Source organism: Danio rerio, chromosome 6 (assembly GCF_049306965.1).
Source record: "Danio rerio strain Tuebingen ecotype United States chromosome 6, GRCz12tu, whole genome shotgun sequence".
NCBI classification, from domain to species: domain Eukaryota; kingdom Metazoa; phylum Chordata; class Actinopteri; order Cypriniformes; family Danionidae; genus Danio; species Danio rerio.
The window spans coordinates 53,090,001-53,102,274 of NC_133181.1; the positions used below are offsets into that span (position 1 = coordinate 53,090,001).

General features: G+C 35.3%; 1 protein-coding gene across 2 annotated transcripts; it reads left to right on the forward strand.

Annotated features, from left to right (window-relative positions):
- Positions 1-6,509: 6,509 nt before the first annotated feature.
- On the forward strand, positions 6,510-9,660 carry mych (myelocytomatosis oncogene homolog). Of its 2 annotated transcripts, NM_001126109.1 has the most exon segments (3): positions 6,510-6,639; positions 7,529-8,074; positions 8,309-9,552. In NM_001126109.1, coding segments are annotated over 2 exon segments (1,083 nt in total). In that variant the 5' UTR covers positions 6,510-6,639; positions 7,529-7,539; the 3' UTR covers positions 8,857-9,552.
- Positions 9,661-12,274: the final 2,614 nt, after the last annotated feature.

The window sequence follows — 12,274 nt, forward strand, 5'->3', positions numbered from 1 at the left end:
AAATAAAATAAAATAAAATAAAATAAAGTGGTTGCATTTTAAATTTAAATTAAAATATTGCTATTATTATACTGTTAACTGAAATTTTAGCTCAATAAATTACTTACTAATAGATATTAAGGTGCTATTTGGGTTTAGGTATTGGGTAGATTTAGGGATGTGGAATAAGATTTTACCTCATTTATCTATACGTTATAGTAAACATCTTATTATTTATGTAACATCTTATGACAATATGTATTTTATTATAGGCAAGTAAAAAGGCAGTAGTTAATAGTGCAAAATAGTACTTAAACTAAGTTGTTAATAATATAATATAATATAATATAATATAATATAATATAATATAATATAACATAACATAACATAACATAACATAACATAACATAACATAACATAAGATAACATAACATAACATAACATAACATAATATAATATAATATAATATAATATAATATAATATAATATAATAATACTTTTTTTTACAATTGACAAAAATGCTACAAGGGTTAACACATTACATGTTAACACATCAACATGCATTTAAGTGTTTCATTAAAAATGAAATGTGAAACTGTGTTTTGCATTGGTTTATTATGCACTTTAATTAGCTCTGAACCAACAATAATTTAGTTTTAATGTTTTATAATGCATGACAAGAATAGTGTATATTGCATTTATAAAGTATGTGAATAATAAAACCAGAAATACATATTTAACTCTTCAGCCAGTGTTCAATTGTTATCACTTTTGAAAATGTAAATTTAACTCTGGCCAGTATGGATTATTATATACACCGGTTAAGGGTTAAAATCACTCTCTCAGAGTTTAATTACCACTGTTGATTTTGCTATGCATTACGAATGACCAGCAGCAAAATCTTTACAAAAAAAATATACATTTTAAATTTGATTCAAATAATTTAGCTACAATATGAAGGTTAAACAACTCACAAAATTCTATATTAGTATTTCAATGACCCTAAAAAAAAACTAGAGAGATATATAGAGGATAATATTTATGACTAACTTTTTCTCTATATAAAATCACAAAATATTTTAAACAGACAAAAACATAAGATTTTCACTTTATTTAAAGTGTAACTTGCAGATATAAAATAGCCAACAAAATGCATTTAATTCTCTTTAAAAAAAACGTTTCTTGATGCTTTGCTGTTCAGCTATGGATTTGTTTTATATTCATTGATTAATTTTCCTTCAGCTTAATCCCACGCCAACACGGGGAAAACCTGCAAACAGCCGGGACTCGAACCAGTGACCTTCTTGTTTTGAGGCGATCGTTCTAACCACTGTATCACCTTTGATATTTCTTGTAAAATATATTTGCCATAAATATATTAATTAATAATAAATGGCAAATATATAACTACAAACCACAAATCTTCTGTAGAAGACGAAGTAATACCTATGCGGTATACATGCGGTAAATACATGCGGTACAAGTGAATTAAGTAGGCTAAATTGTCTGTAGTGTATGAGTGTGTGTGTGAATAAGTGTGTGTGGATGTTTCCCAGAGATGGGTTGCGGCTGGAAGGGCATCGGCTGTGTAAAAACCTGCTGGATAAGTTGGCGGTTCATTTCGCTGTGGCGACCCCGGATTAATAAAGGGACTAAGCTGAAAAAGGAAATGAATGAATTAATGAATTCCATATGTATATTTGTCATGATGGTTCATTGTAGCCCCTACTTGCTACTTATTTTTCTTAAAATTCTATAAGGTGCACTAGTTTTTGCTTTATGCACTTCTAATATAACAATTTCAACAAGTTTCAAGCATAATAAATGGTCTCCTGCTTTTAACAGTTTCAATCTGCACATTGATCACAGTTTCCTTGAGAGTACAGTGTGTGAAAATGCTCTTTGCACGCTTTATGCTTATGCTCATCTTTATAAGTCTATTTCAATGTGTTCTTCAGCCCTGATAAGCGCAAAAAACTCATTAGAAGCGAGTAAAAGTTGCAAGATTTCTGTAAGCGGTGCTGATGATGCAGTCTTTCACACAATAGCATGCTTTGTCAAGTAAACTCAAGTCATTCAAGTTCCACGAAGCTGGACGGCATATGGCAGCGATTTTAGAGATCGCTTGAAGCAACGCGAATGAGTGATGCAAGACATTTAAACACACTCCGACATCAAGAAGCCTCCTGTGGAGTTTAACCAGCACACACTGACAACACAAAGCATCTAACAAAACTTTCTCTGAGGCCTATTCTCGTTTTTATTTTGGATAGTGTCCGGATAAACCTTTTTTTTTGTTCAAAATATAACAACTATTATATATTCTTATACATCATTAAGGGAAGCACGAAGGCACAGCAAGTCGCTGGTTTGAGCCTCGACTGGGTCATTTCTGTGTGGAGTTTGCATGTTCTCCCCGTGTTTGCGTGAGTTTCCTCTGGGTGCTCCGGTTTCCCCCACAGTCCAAAGACATTTACAGGTGAATTGGGTATGCTAAAATTAACTGTAGTGTATGAGTGTATATGGATGTTTCCCAGTGATGGGTTGCAGCTCGAAGGGCATCCGCTGCATAAAACATGTGCTGGATAAGTTGGCGGTTCATTCCGCTGTGGCGACCCCAGATTATTAAAGGGAAGAAGCCGAAAAGAAAATGAATGAATAACCTTATTTAGTGGTTATTTCTATTGTAAAAACACATTATATTGAGCTTATTCTGCGATGTTGAAGTGTGCTTTAGTTTTGTGCTTGTTTTAGAACTTCAGATTGCCTATAGGAGAAATGTCTATAGAAATAATAAACAGCAGAAAACAGTCAAACTACTTGCTCTACAAACAAGTTTGTTCATGACTTTACATTAAGGTAAAATAATATAACAAGGAAATATCCTTTTTCAACATCAAGCAGCACAACGAGCTGTTTTGAACATCTAAAAATCAATGGAAGTGAATGAAGAAGTCTAGAGCCAAAAAGATCCCAATGTCTGCGTCCACACGTCCATGAAAAATAAGGTCAATGGGAAAAACAAATTGTGGGTTACACTTTAATTTAAGGTGCTTTTGAAACTTTAAACTATTCATTTAACTGGTCACACTTTACAGTAAGGTTTATTAGTTAATGTTACTTAATGCATTTACTAACATGAACAAACAATGAACGATACATTTACTACAGTATTTGTTCATGTTATTTAACGTTAGTTAATGAAAATACAGTAGTTCATTGTTAGTTCATGTTAACTCACGGTGCATTAACTTATATTAACAAACATGAGTTTGGATGTTAATAATGCATTAATGCATGTTCAATTATGATTAATAACTGCTGTACATGTGTTGTTCATGACTAGTTCATGTTAGTAAATGCATTAACTAATGAAACTTATTGTAAAGTGTTACCATTTAACTAGTATATTAATTGATTACATGTACTTAATATGGTTAGGGTGAGGGTGAGGGTTAGTTGCATGGGGTTATGTTTAATTAGCTGTAATTGCTATACACTCAAAAAAGATTTTTGCTGTATGTTAAAGTACTTTTTCAAAATAAACTGAAACAACGCAATTATTGAAATTTTTTGAGCAAATTAAATATTTTATGTTGAATCCACTTATGTCTGGACAACATGAATAAATTGTGTGCAGCACTGCCTTTTTACAGTGTTTATTGTAAGTACATGTGTAAAAAGGACACCTTAAAATAAAGTGTTAGCAAATCTTGTTAGGCACATTTAATGTATAAAGCAATAATTATTTAAAAAATAATAAAAAAACACTGTAAAAATGCAGGGTTCCACACAATTCCTTTATGTTGTCCCAACACAAATCGTTTCAGTTAACATAAACGTTTTTACAAATTTAAGTGGATTGAACATAAAACAATTCAGTTGTCTGCAAGACAAACTTAAGGACTGTGTTGTTTTAATTCATGTTAAATAAGTATTTTGAACAAGCAGCACAACTCATTTTTTGAGTGCACATAAATACCAATTAAAAATCTTTTAAAATCTTTATTATTTGAATCAATCCTTCAACTGTACTAGATTTTAACTATTTGACAATTCATAATCATTTTACATGTACAATACAATTTAGCAAATGATCCCTATTTTATTATAAGTAGACTTTAGCAGAAATACCTGCTCAAAAAGATGTCTGCACTTATTTGAAAAAAGCTGAATCAGCACAATTATTGAGTTTTTTTGTAAATATAAATAATAATTAAGCTAACTTAATCGATTTGTGTTGGGACAACATGAAGGAATTGTGTGGAATACAGCATTTTGGTCCCACATTATATATTGAGTAGCCTTAACTAATATGTACTTAAGCTGTAACTAATCATTTGTTACAGTTTACTTATTGTGTAAAATACATGTTTTACATTGTACTTATGATTGATTAAATACCAGCATGTAAAGAACTGTAAACAATTTCTGTAATTACATATTTAATTGCACTCTTAACCCTCCCTTAAACCTACCCATACCACCAAACCCTAACCCTACCTGTAGCCCACCCCAAGAGCACCAGAAGTGTTCTGCAATACATTGCATTTATTTTTTGATGCAAGTACATAGTGGTTAAGGCCACTTAATATAAAGTAGGACCAGCATTTTTTTAAAGTAAAAGAAACATCATTTCAATTATTCCTCTCTGGAATTTGGTTTTCGCAAGTTATTTGAACTATTTAAGACCCAGTACTTGCATTTAACATGATTAAAATATTTATAATGTTACATCTTTGATTATTATTTTACTAAACATTTTTTTTACTGAACTCAACTGTGGCCACCCTGCTCGTCAAATTATATATATATATATATATATATATATATATATATATATATATATATATATATATATATATATATATATAATTTTTTTTCATTAAAAAAAATGAAGATCAGTTTAAAAAATGTCAAAGTGCGCAATAAAATGTGTAAAAGGCAGGCTCCAGAATCAGCATGGCTGTGCACTGGACAGAGTTATAGAGGAGCAGCTGCTGAGAAAGGAAGCAAACGGAGCAGTGTGTCGTAATGCTGTCTGGAGTTCACTGGGTCTTTGATACTAAACCTCATTCAGAGGCCTCTAGAGGGCAACATCTACAGGACATTCCGATTACATGCAGTTCAGCCCATTCCAGCACAATGGCCATTTCCCAAATCCTTTGTGCATTTACAATAAAAAAAATAGTGTATTTCAGTTTAACAACATATGAACATATAAGTGTAAGCATATATTAATAAAATGCATAATCATTTGTATTGAAGTATGTATAAAATATTATGTTTTGGAGACACTGAAGGCAAAAACATCTTTTGTTCATCCATTTGTCACATTAGAGATTTTAAGCTTTTTCACTTCAGCATAATATAAATAAATAACCTGAAAATCTGAAAGAAACATTCAAAATCCACTTTTAATGCTTTTTATTATACTTTAAATATATTGACTGTGGTGGTTCATTCCGCTGTGGCGACCCCGGATTAATAAAGGGACTGAGCCAAAAAGAAAATTAATGAATGAATGTCTATTGATTGTAATCTAAAGACACACACTGATAAAAAAAAACATTTTATCAAAATTATTTTTGTCATTAATCTTTATTTCAGCATATTTTCATACGTAAACTACATTTGAGAACGAGTTTGCAATCCTAAAAATATTTAATCAACTATGGAAGTAAAGTAAAAACTAATTAACGTTTTACTCTATTCATCTCCAACATCCCACTCTAAATATCATCAAATGTAATATGAGAGCATGAAAACGCCACGACACATATTGAAGTTGCATTATAAATAACGTGTATGGGAACTATTTGTCTCTTTGTTGCAGGCAGTCTGAGCTCAGCGGTCGTCAAGAATGCAGGATTCCTCCCATATGTCGAGTTTGCGGGAGACTCATAAATCATCCCCGCCACCTGAGAGAAAGGGGTTTACCCTGCACGTGTTCAGCCGGATGCTATTCTTTTGTTACGTAACCCACGCCTATATCGCTCTAATATGCTTCTTAAATTTACATTTCTATCCCCTCGCGTCGCGCGATATCTGTGTATATAAGGAGTGCCTGTTTGAGAACAGTATGTCCTTCAGCTCGTGTACATATTACCCGCCAAAACAGACCACAGTGCAATGTCACGTGCTTTCGTTCTATTTTTTTATAGACACCACTATGGTAATCGCATAGCGGAGCCGGCATTTGTGAAGTGGCGCACGTGTGTGAGCTACTACCCTCCTTCTTTTTCTTGGAATTGTGCGGTTCATTGAGTGCACGAGCGCTCCGCCGATTCTCTAGTGCGGATCTATACTCGCCTCATTCCGCGTCGGCTGTTGCACCACTTTTCCGTGCAGGATTTTATCGCACATCGAGCTACGGGCTATTATTAGGCATAATAACACCAAAGGTTTTCATTCAAGATTTGTCAAATGAGTTTTGGCGCGAGTTTTCTGAGCGGAAGAGTCAAGGCTGTGCGTCGCCCTTTAAAATTAAATGGTCTCCAACCGTTGCCACACCCACTGCCAGCCTCTGTCCGCGTGGGCTCTGACATGCCGCAAGGAGGATCTGCGGACTTTCAGCGATTTTATAGATAATTTTACGAACGGTTGATTTAGATTCGCCGACGTTTTCCGTCTACTTTTATCACCACAGTGTTGAAAAAGGTAAGGGCGCGACTTTTGGGCTTTCCTGTATGTGTTCTGTCTGTCTACCGGCTTCTTCCTCCCCAGGATCGTGCAACGTGAATCTCTCGCATATCTGTGCATGAAGTGCTTTACTTGTGAAGGAATTAGAGAAATTCACTTCGAACTTGTGTTAATGCAGCTTTTTGAGGAAGTTGTGCGAGTTTTCATCCGGTGTTTTTAACAATTAATGCGGAATTTTAATGCACATTGTGACTGGTCATCTATTTAATCACGCATACGCGCATTGGTTAGCTTTTTATTCATTATTTATACAATAATGTGTTTAAGCAATTGAGTTTTTGGTAGTTTGTGCATTTTTGAACTTCTGTTTTAATGCATTTTCAAGCTATTTTTGTGGAAAACTTGGACATTAGTATTATAATAAAATACTTGGATCACTGCAATGAGAATATAGAAAATGTCTGTTGAGTTCTTATTAGAAGTATAAAATATATTTCTAGTAAAAACCCTAGAAAGCATTATATATACTTATATATTGTAAATTTCTAGATTAAATATTTCCTTGAATCGAATTTGTTTATTAGTTTTCTTAAAGTTTAGACATGATTCACTTTTTCAAATGTGAGGAATTTGAAAAGGGCGAAGAGTCTCGTGCGGGACCTTTCCAGCTGTTAATGACATCACTACTCTGACGAGCCCGACTCCGCCCGTGGGGCGGGGCAAACATTGTAAACAAGAATAAAAGCAACTCGCGAGCCGCGAAACTTTACAATCGGCAGTGCTCGACAACAACAGACAGCAGGCCAGTTAGAAAAAACCCGACCGCTTAAAACTGGAGGACTTTTACTTTTGGATGCGCGTTATCTCTCATTTTAAAGGATTCTTTTCTCGTGCGTTTTTCTAACAGGTTCCGTCAAGATGCTGCAGGCGTGTTCTCCATCGCACGACTGGTTCTGCGACTCCGAGCCGTTGCTGTTTGACGATGAGTTCTGTATGAGCCTCATGAAGGACCTGCAGTGCATCCCCACACCGCCTCAGTCTCCTCCCATGAAACCCGGCCTCGCAAAGAACATGTCCACGGTGGACCAGCTGGAGTTAGTATCTGAACTTTTAATGGAGGACACAGACTTTCTCCAACTGGACTGGAACTTTACCGGGCCCGCTTCTTCAGCAGATGATCCGCTATCAGAGGACTGCCTGTGGCGCCCCGACGGGGACAAACAGACAGAGGATAAACTATCCGCGGTGCTCTCCACGAGCCCCCTGCTCTCCGACATAGACACGCAGATTTTCGCGGAGATCGCCGGCTCTACGCTGGACTGCCACACCGCGGCGCTCGCCTGCCAGGCACTGGAGAGCGAAGACTCCCCGCTGGACAGCCAGGAGCAGATCGAATCCACGTCTGACTACGGTTCACTGTCCACAGGAGGAGAGTCATCCACTAGCGATTCTGGTGAGTCTTTTGCTACCTTTACAGTGCTTATCAGTGCTGGGTGTTAAAGTTATCTGTTGATCTTAAGCCTATCATACCTTAAAAAAAGCATAACACACTTTAACATGGAAAAAAATAGATGTATTTAAATGAATTGATTTTAGATTGTGATATATAACTTCTTCACTGATATTTGTGTGTTTAGCACTAATAATAGTGTAAAGCTCAGCTTGTAACGGTTGTTGTGCTCTACAGAGGAGGAGATTGATGTGGTGACGGTGCGGCGCTCCAGCACCCTGACACGCTCTCAGCACCAGCAGCAGCTGGAGGACAGCCGGCGGGAGCAGCAGCGTGCACTCAAGCGCTATCACTTTGAAATCCAGCAGCAGCACAATTACGCTGCCCCGCGACCTGCCTCTCCTCCGCCCCCGCCCTCACCGCCTCTCAAGCGCACTCGGGGCTCTGGAGACTCCCAGCGAGGTCTGCAGATCCCTGGACGCTCTCGCAGTCTGGTCGTCCGACAGCCGGTTGATACAGAGGATGAAGAGGAGAGGAGGAGGACGCACAATGTGATGGAGAGGCAAAGGCGCAACGAGTTAAAGAACTGCTTTCTAAGGCTGCGGGACAACGTCCCTGAACTGTCCAACAACGACAAGGCGTCCAAAGTGGTGATTTTAAAGCGTGCGAAAGAAAGCATCAGAAATCTAGAATCAGAAAACCAGAGACTGACCAGCAAAAGAGACAAACTCCGAGAGCGACAGGAACAGCTGAAAGCCAGACTTGAACAGCTGAAGAGACATTGAGCACCCGGGACTAAACTTTAGCCACTTGATAGTAGTCGAGTGCTCGGCTGGTTTGAGGACTGAAACACATGTGACTGATTGTAAAGAGCGCAGCAGCATCTCTTGAAGAGATTGTGGAGGTTTTTTTCGTTTAGCAAACGTGCATGATCAATGCAGGAAACGTTCTCAGTGTTTTGACTTGCGTAAAGTCATTTAGTTCATGAGTCTTACTATTATGAAAGCGTTTCATATACTGTATGTTGGACGAATAATCAGTTTAATGCATAGTTAGCCTTAAAGTCCACACACACGTTCTACCTTGTTGTTCTTGGCATTCATGTTATTTCTTGTAATGTTTTGGGCTGGATCCAAAGGATGTTAGAAATAAGGGGTTGAATGTATCATTAGCATATGATGACGTTTTTTATAGAGAAGGTTTGCATTTAATGTTGATGTTCAAACTGGAACTATGTAAGAATTTCAGGTTTGGAGTTGAAGAGTTCATACACTGTTTTGGACTCCATGTGTCTTTTACAATTTGTCAGTTATTGTATGTTCCCTCCCATTTCTTTGTTTATCTACCTCTGCCAGGAAATAGCCTGGCTATTTTATTGCCTTCATAATGGCAAAGTGTATATAGTTTCCTAAGTTTTTTTTTCTGTAAATATCTCTTGTTAATTATGTATAATAAATTATTTAGTCTTTTTCTTGGTTCAATTTGCAGGTTTTTTGTTGTTTTTTTTTTTTTTTTTTTTTTTGAAGAAAAAAAGTTTGTTCATTTTTCAACTGCACTTTGTTATAAAAGTAATAAAAAAATGAGCAAGATCTCAGGTTGTGTTTGAATCTTTTCACGAGCACCTTGCTAAAACTCAAACATTTCAACAGTCAAGGTGTGGTTTCTTTACAGGTGACTTTCTCACACACAGTTGCACAATGCAAAGGCTTTTAAAGCGCAGCAGGAATGTTGATGGCATTCAGGTGAAGGTGAGCGCCTGCTGACTGACATTTGCTTGAAGTCGAAAGTGTCTGATTGCTGAGGGTCAATAAAACACTAAAATGCAGGAGGGTCATAAACTCCTAAATCTTCACAAGACTCGCCCCATGTAAACTACTAAACTTCATAGTAAATCAAATATCTCAGTGTAATGGCTAAAACAATGTATTTCTCAAGACAACCGTCAAAGCTCTCTGGCTGAGATTCTGTAATTTCTCAATAGACTATTTGCATGTGCAGTTTAGTGCGTGAATATTTGAAAGTTAAATCCTAAACTAGTATTCAAAAATGCTGGATAAATGTTTGACTCACTGCCCTAGTTGGCACTTGAAGAGTAGCACTGCTGCATGAATAATTTCATGAAACAAAGAATGCTGCCTCAGTTTAAAACACTGTTAACCAACAATGGCAGCATTGTTTTCATCCATTATAATAAGACATGTTTCCTCAGTAAATCGATGTGTCATGTAAAACTGAAGCTTGGAGAAATGATGCTGATAATTCAGCTTTGCATCAAAAGAATTAATCACATTTTTATGTTTTATACCCACTGAACTAAACTGAACTTCAGCACTGAAAACTGAACTGACACTGTTTTAGTTTACTAAAACCTCTATGTTAAGCTACTTTGACAATCTACAGTGCAAAAAGCGCTATAGAAATAAAGATTAATTGAATATAAGTTAGAAATTTGATATTTTCTGTTAATATTTTCCCTTTTTTCTGCATTGTTAGAGTTCTATATTATACAAAATTAATTGAAAAGTTATTAAAAAAAATAGACATTAGAGAGATAATAAAGTTCAAATATCAATTCTAAACCATAGTTGTTAGCCATTTTACACGCAGACCACCCTAAAATATCAAAATCCTAATATATATATATATATATATATATATATATATATATATATATTTATTTTTATTAAATAAAGGAATAACGCAAAAATACTTTATAAAAAACTATTTGTAATATATATTAATTTAAACATTGTTTCAAATTTGAGGTTCATTCCTTAACATTAATTTTTTTTTTTTTTCTGAAAATGAAAACATTTTACCGAACTAAACATTATATGACAGCAACGATTAATAAACCCTACCAGGAAATAAAAACAAATACAAAAAGACACATACATCATGTGTCCTGTTGCCATGTTCAGATACATAGTAACAAGTGCCCATCTTTTGTTTTCCAATATCCAATTTCATTTGAAATTACGCAGTCATATATTCTATGCTATATATCAAATTCTATCCACTGTGCTATTGTTGGAGGGTGCAGCTTCATCCAATTTATTGTTGTTTTTTTTGCACTTAGTAAAAGTATATGTAGTATACATATCAGGGATGCCCAGATCTGATCATGTAATTGGAAATCGAGCACAATCACACGGTTTCAGACTCAATCTAAATCAGATGTTACCTCCCAATCAGGACTCAAATATATATGTATATATGTATATTATATATTCTTATTATTTTTAGCACATCTATAGTTAGGCTGTGGCACAGAGTTAGATCTCTTAAATTCACACAGAAACAGCAACGCATGCAGCATGACATTACTTTGTTGAAAAGACATCATTGGTTAAATGCTGGCAAAGTAGAACATGGAAGCATGAGTATGTCTGTGGTCTGGAGGTATTATAAAGTTGATGACGACAACACTGCTACAGCAAACTGTGAGATATGTAAACTTAGGATTGCCTGCTGGGTATTTTAAGTTGAAGTGCTATTTTTATATTTAATTTTTTTATATTTATTGTTGCACTAAAGTCCAAAAGTGAAGAATTTGTGTTATTTCTTACTTGACTGTTCAAGCTACCTCACAGAAGTGCTCGGTTTGTTAATAGAGATTTAACATTTTAAAATAAGGTGAATTAAATAAAAAAATAAGGAGCATCCTGGATCTGTTTCTTCGCTTTTCTTTATTCTTTTTTAATGTATTATAGAAATATCGGATCGGGTTTCGGTATCGGTACACACTCAAAATCAAATGACTCAGACTTGAGGCTAAAAAAACCTGATCGGGACATCCCTAATATATATCTCTGGTTATTATTATATAAATCCTGAGGTATCTCTTCAACCAAGAAAGTAAAAGGTAAATCTAACTGCATCATTATCTCAATCTTTACCCCTTGCCAAAATGCAAGTATCTTCAAACATTTACAAAATATATGCGTGTGATTACCTACATTTCTTAACATTTCTGCCAGATTCTGTTTGTTTTTCTCTCTTTTTATATTGCTGCTGGTCTCTGTGAGTTACCAAACAAATTTCGTTGTATAACTACAATGACAATAAAAGTTCTTTACTTTACTTAAATTATTCTCCCATTTGTTTCCAATCGGGTAGTTTATGATTGCAAAGAACACGGGTGTATTATTGTCTTCAGTTCCATTTAACCTTTTAAGTTCCCTGCCATTCAGATGAAGTTAA

Bases quoted from the DNA above. Each gene is read 5' to 3' on its own strand.
- mych (XM_068221744.1), top strand. From the start codon at position 7,540: ATGCTGCAGGCGTGTTCTCCATCGCACGACTGGTTCTGCGACTCCGAG. The intron at 8,075-8,308 runs GTGAGTCTTTTG...TGTGCTCTACAG, and splicing joins GTCATCCACTAGCGATTCTG to AGGAGGAGATTGATGTGGTG.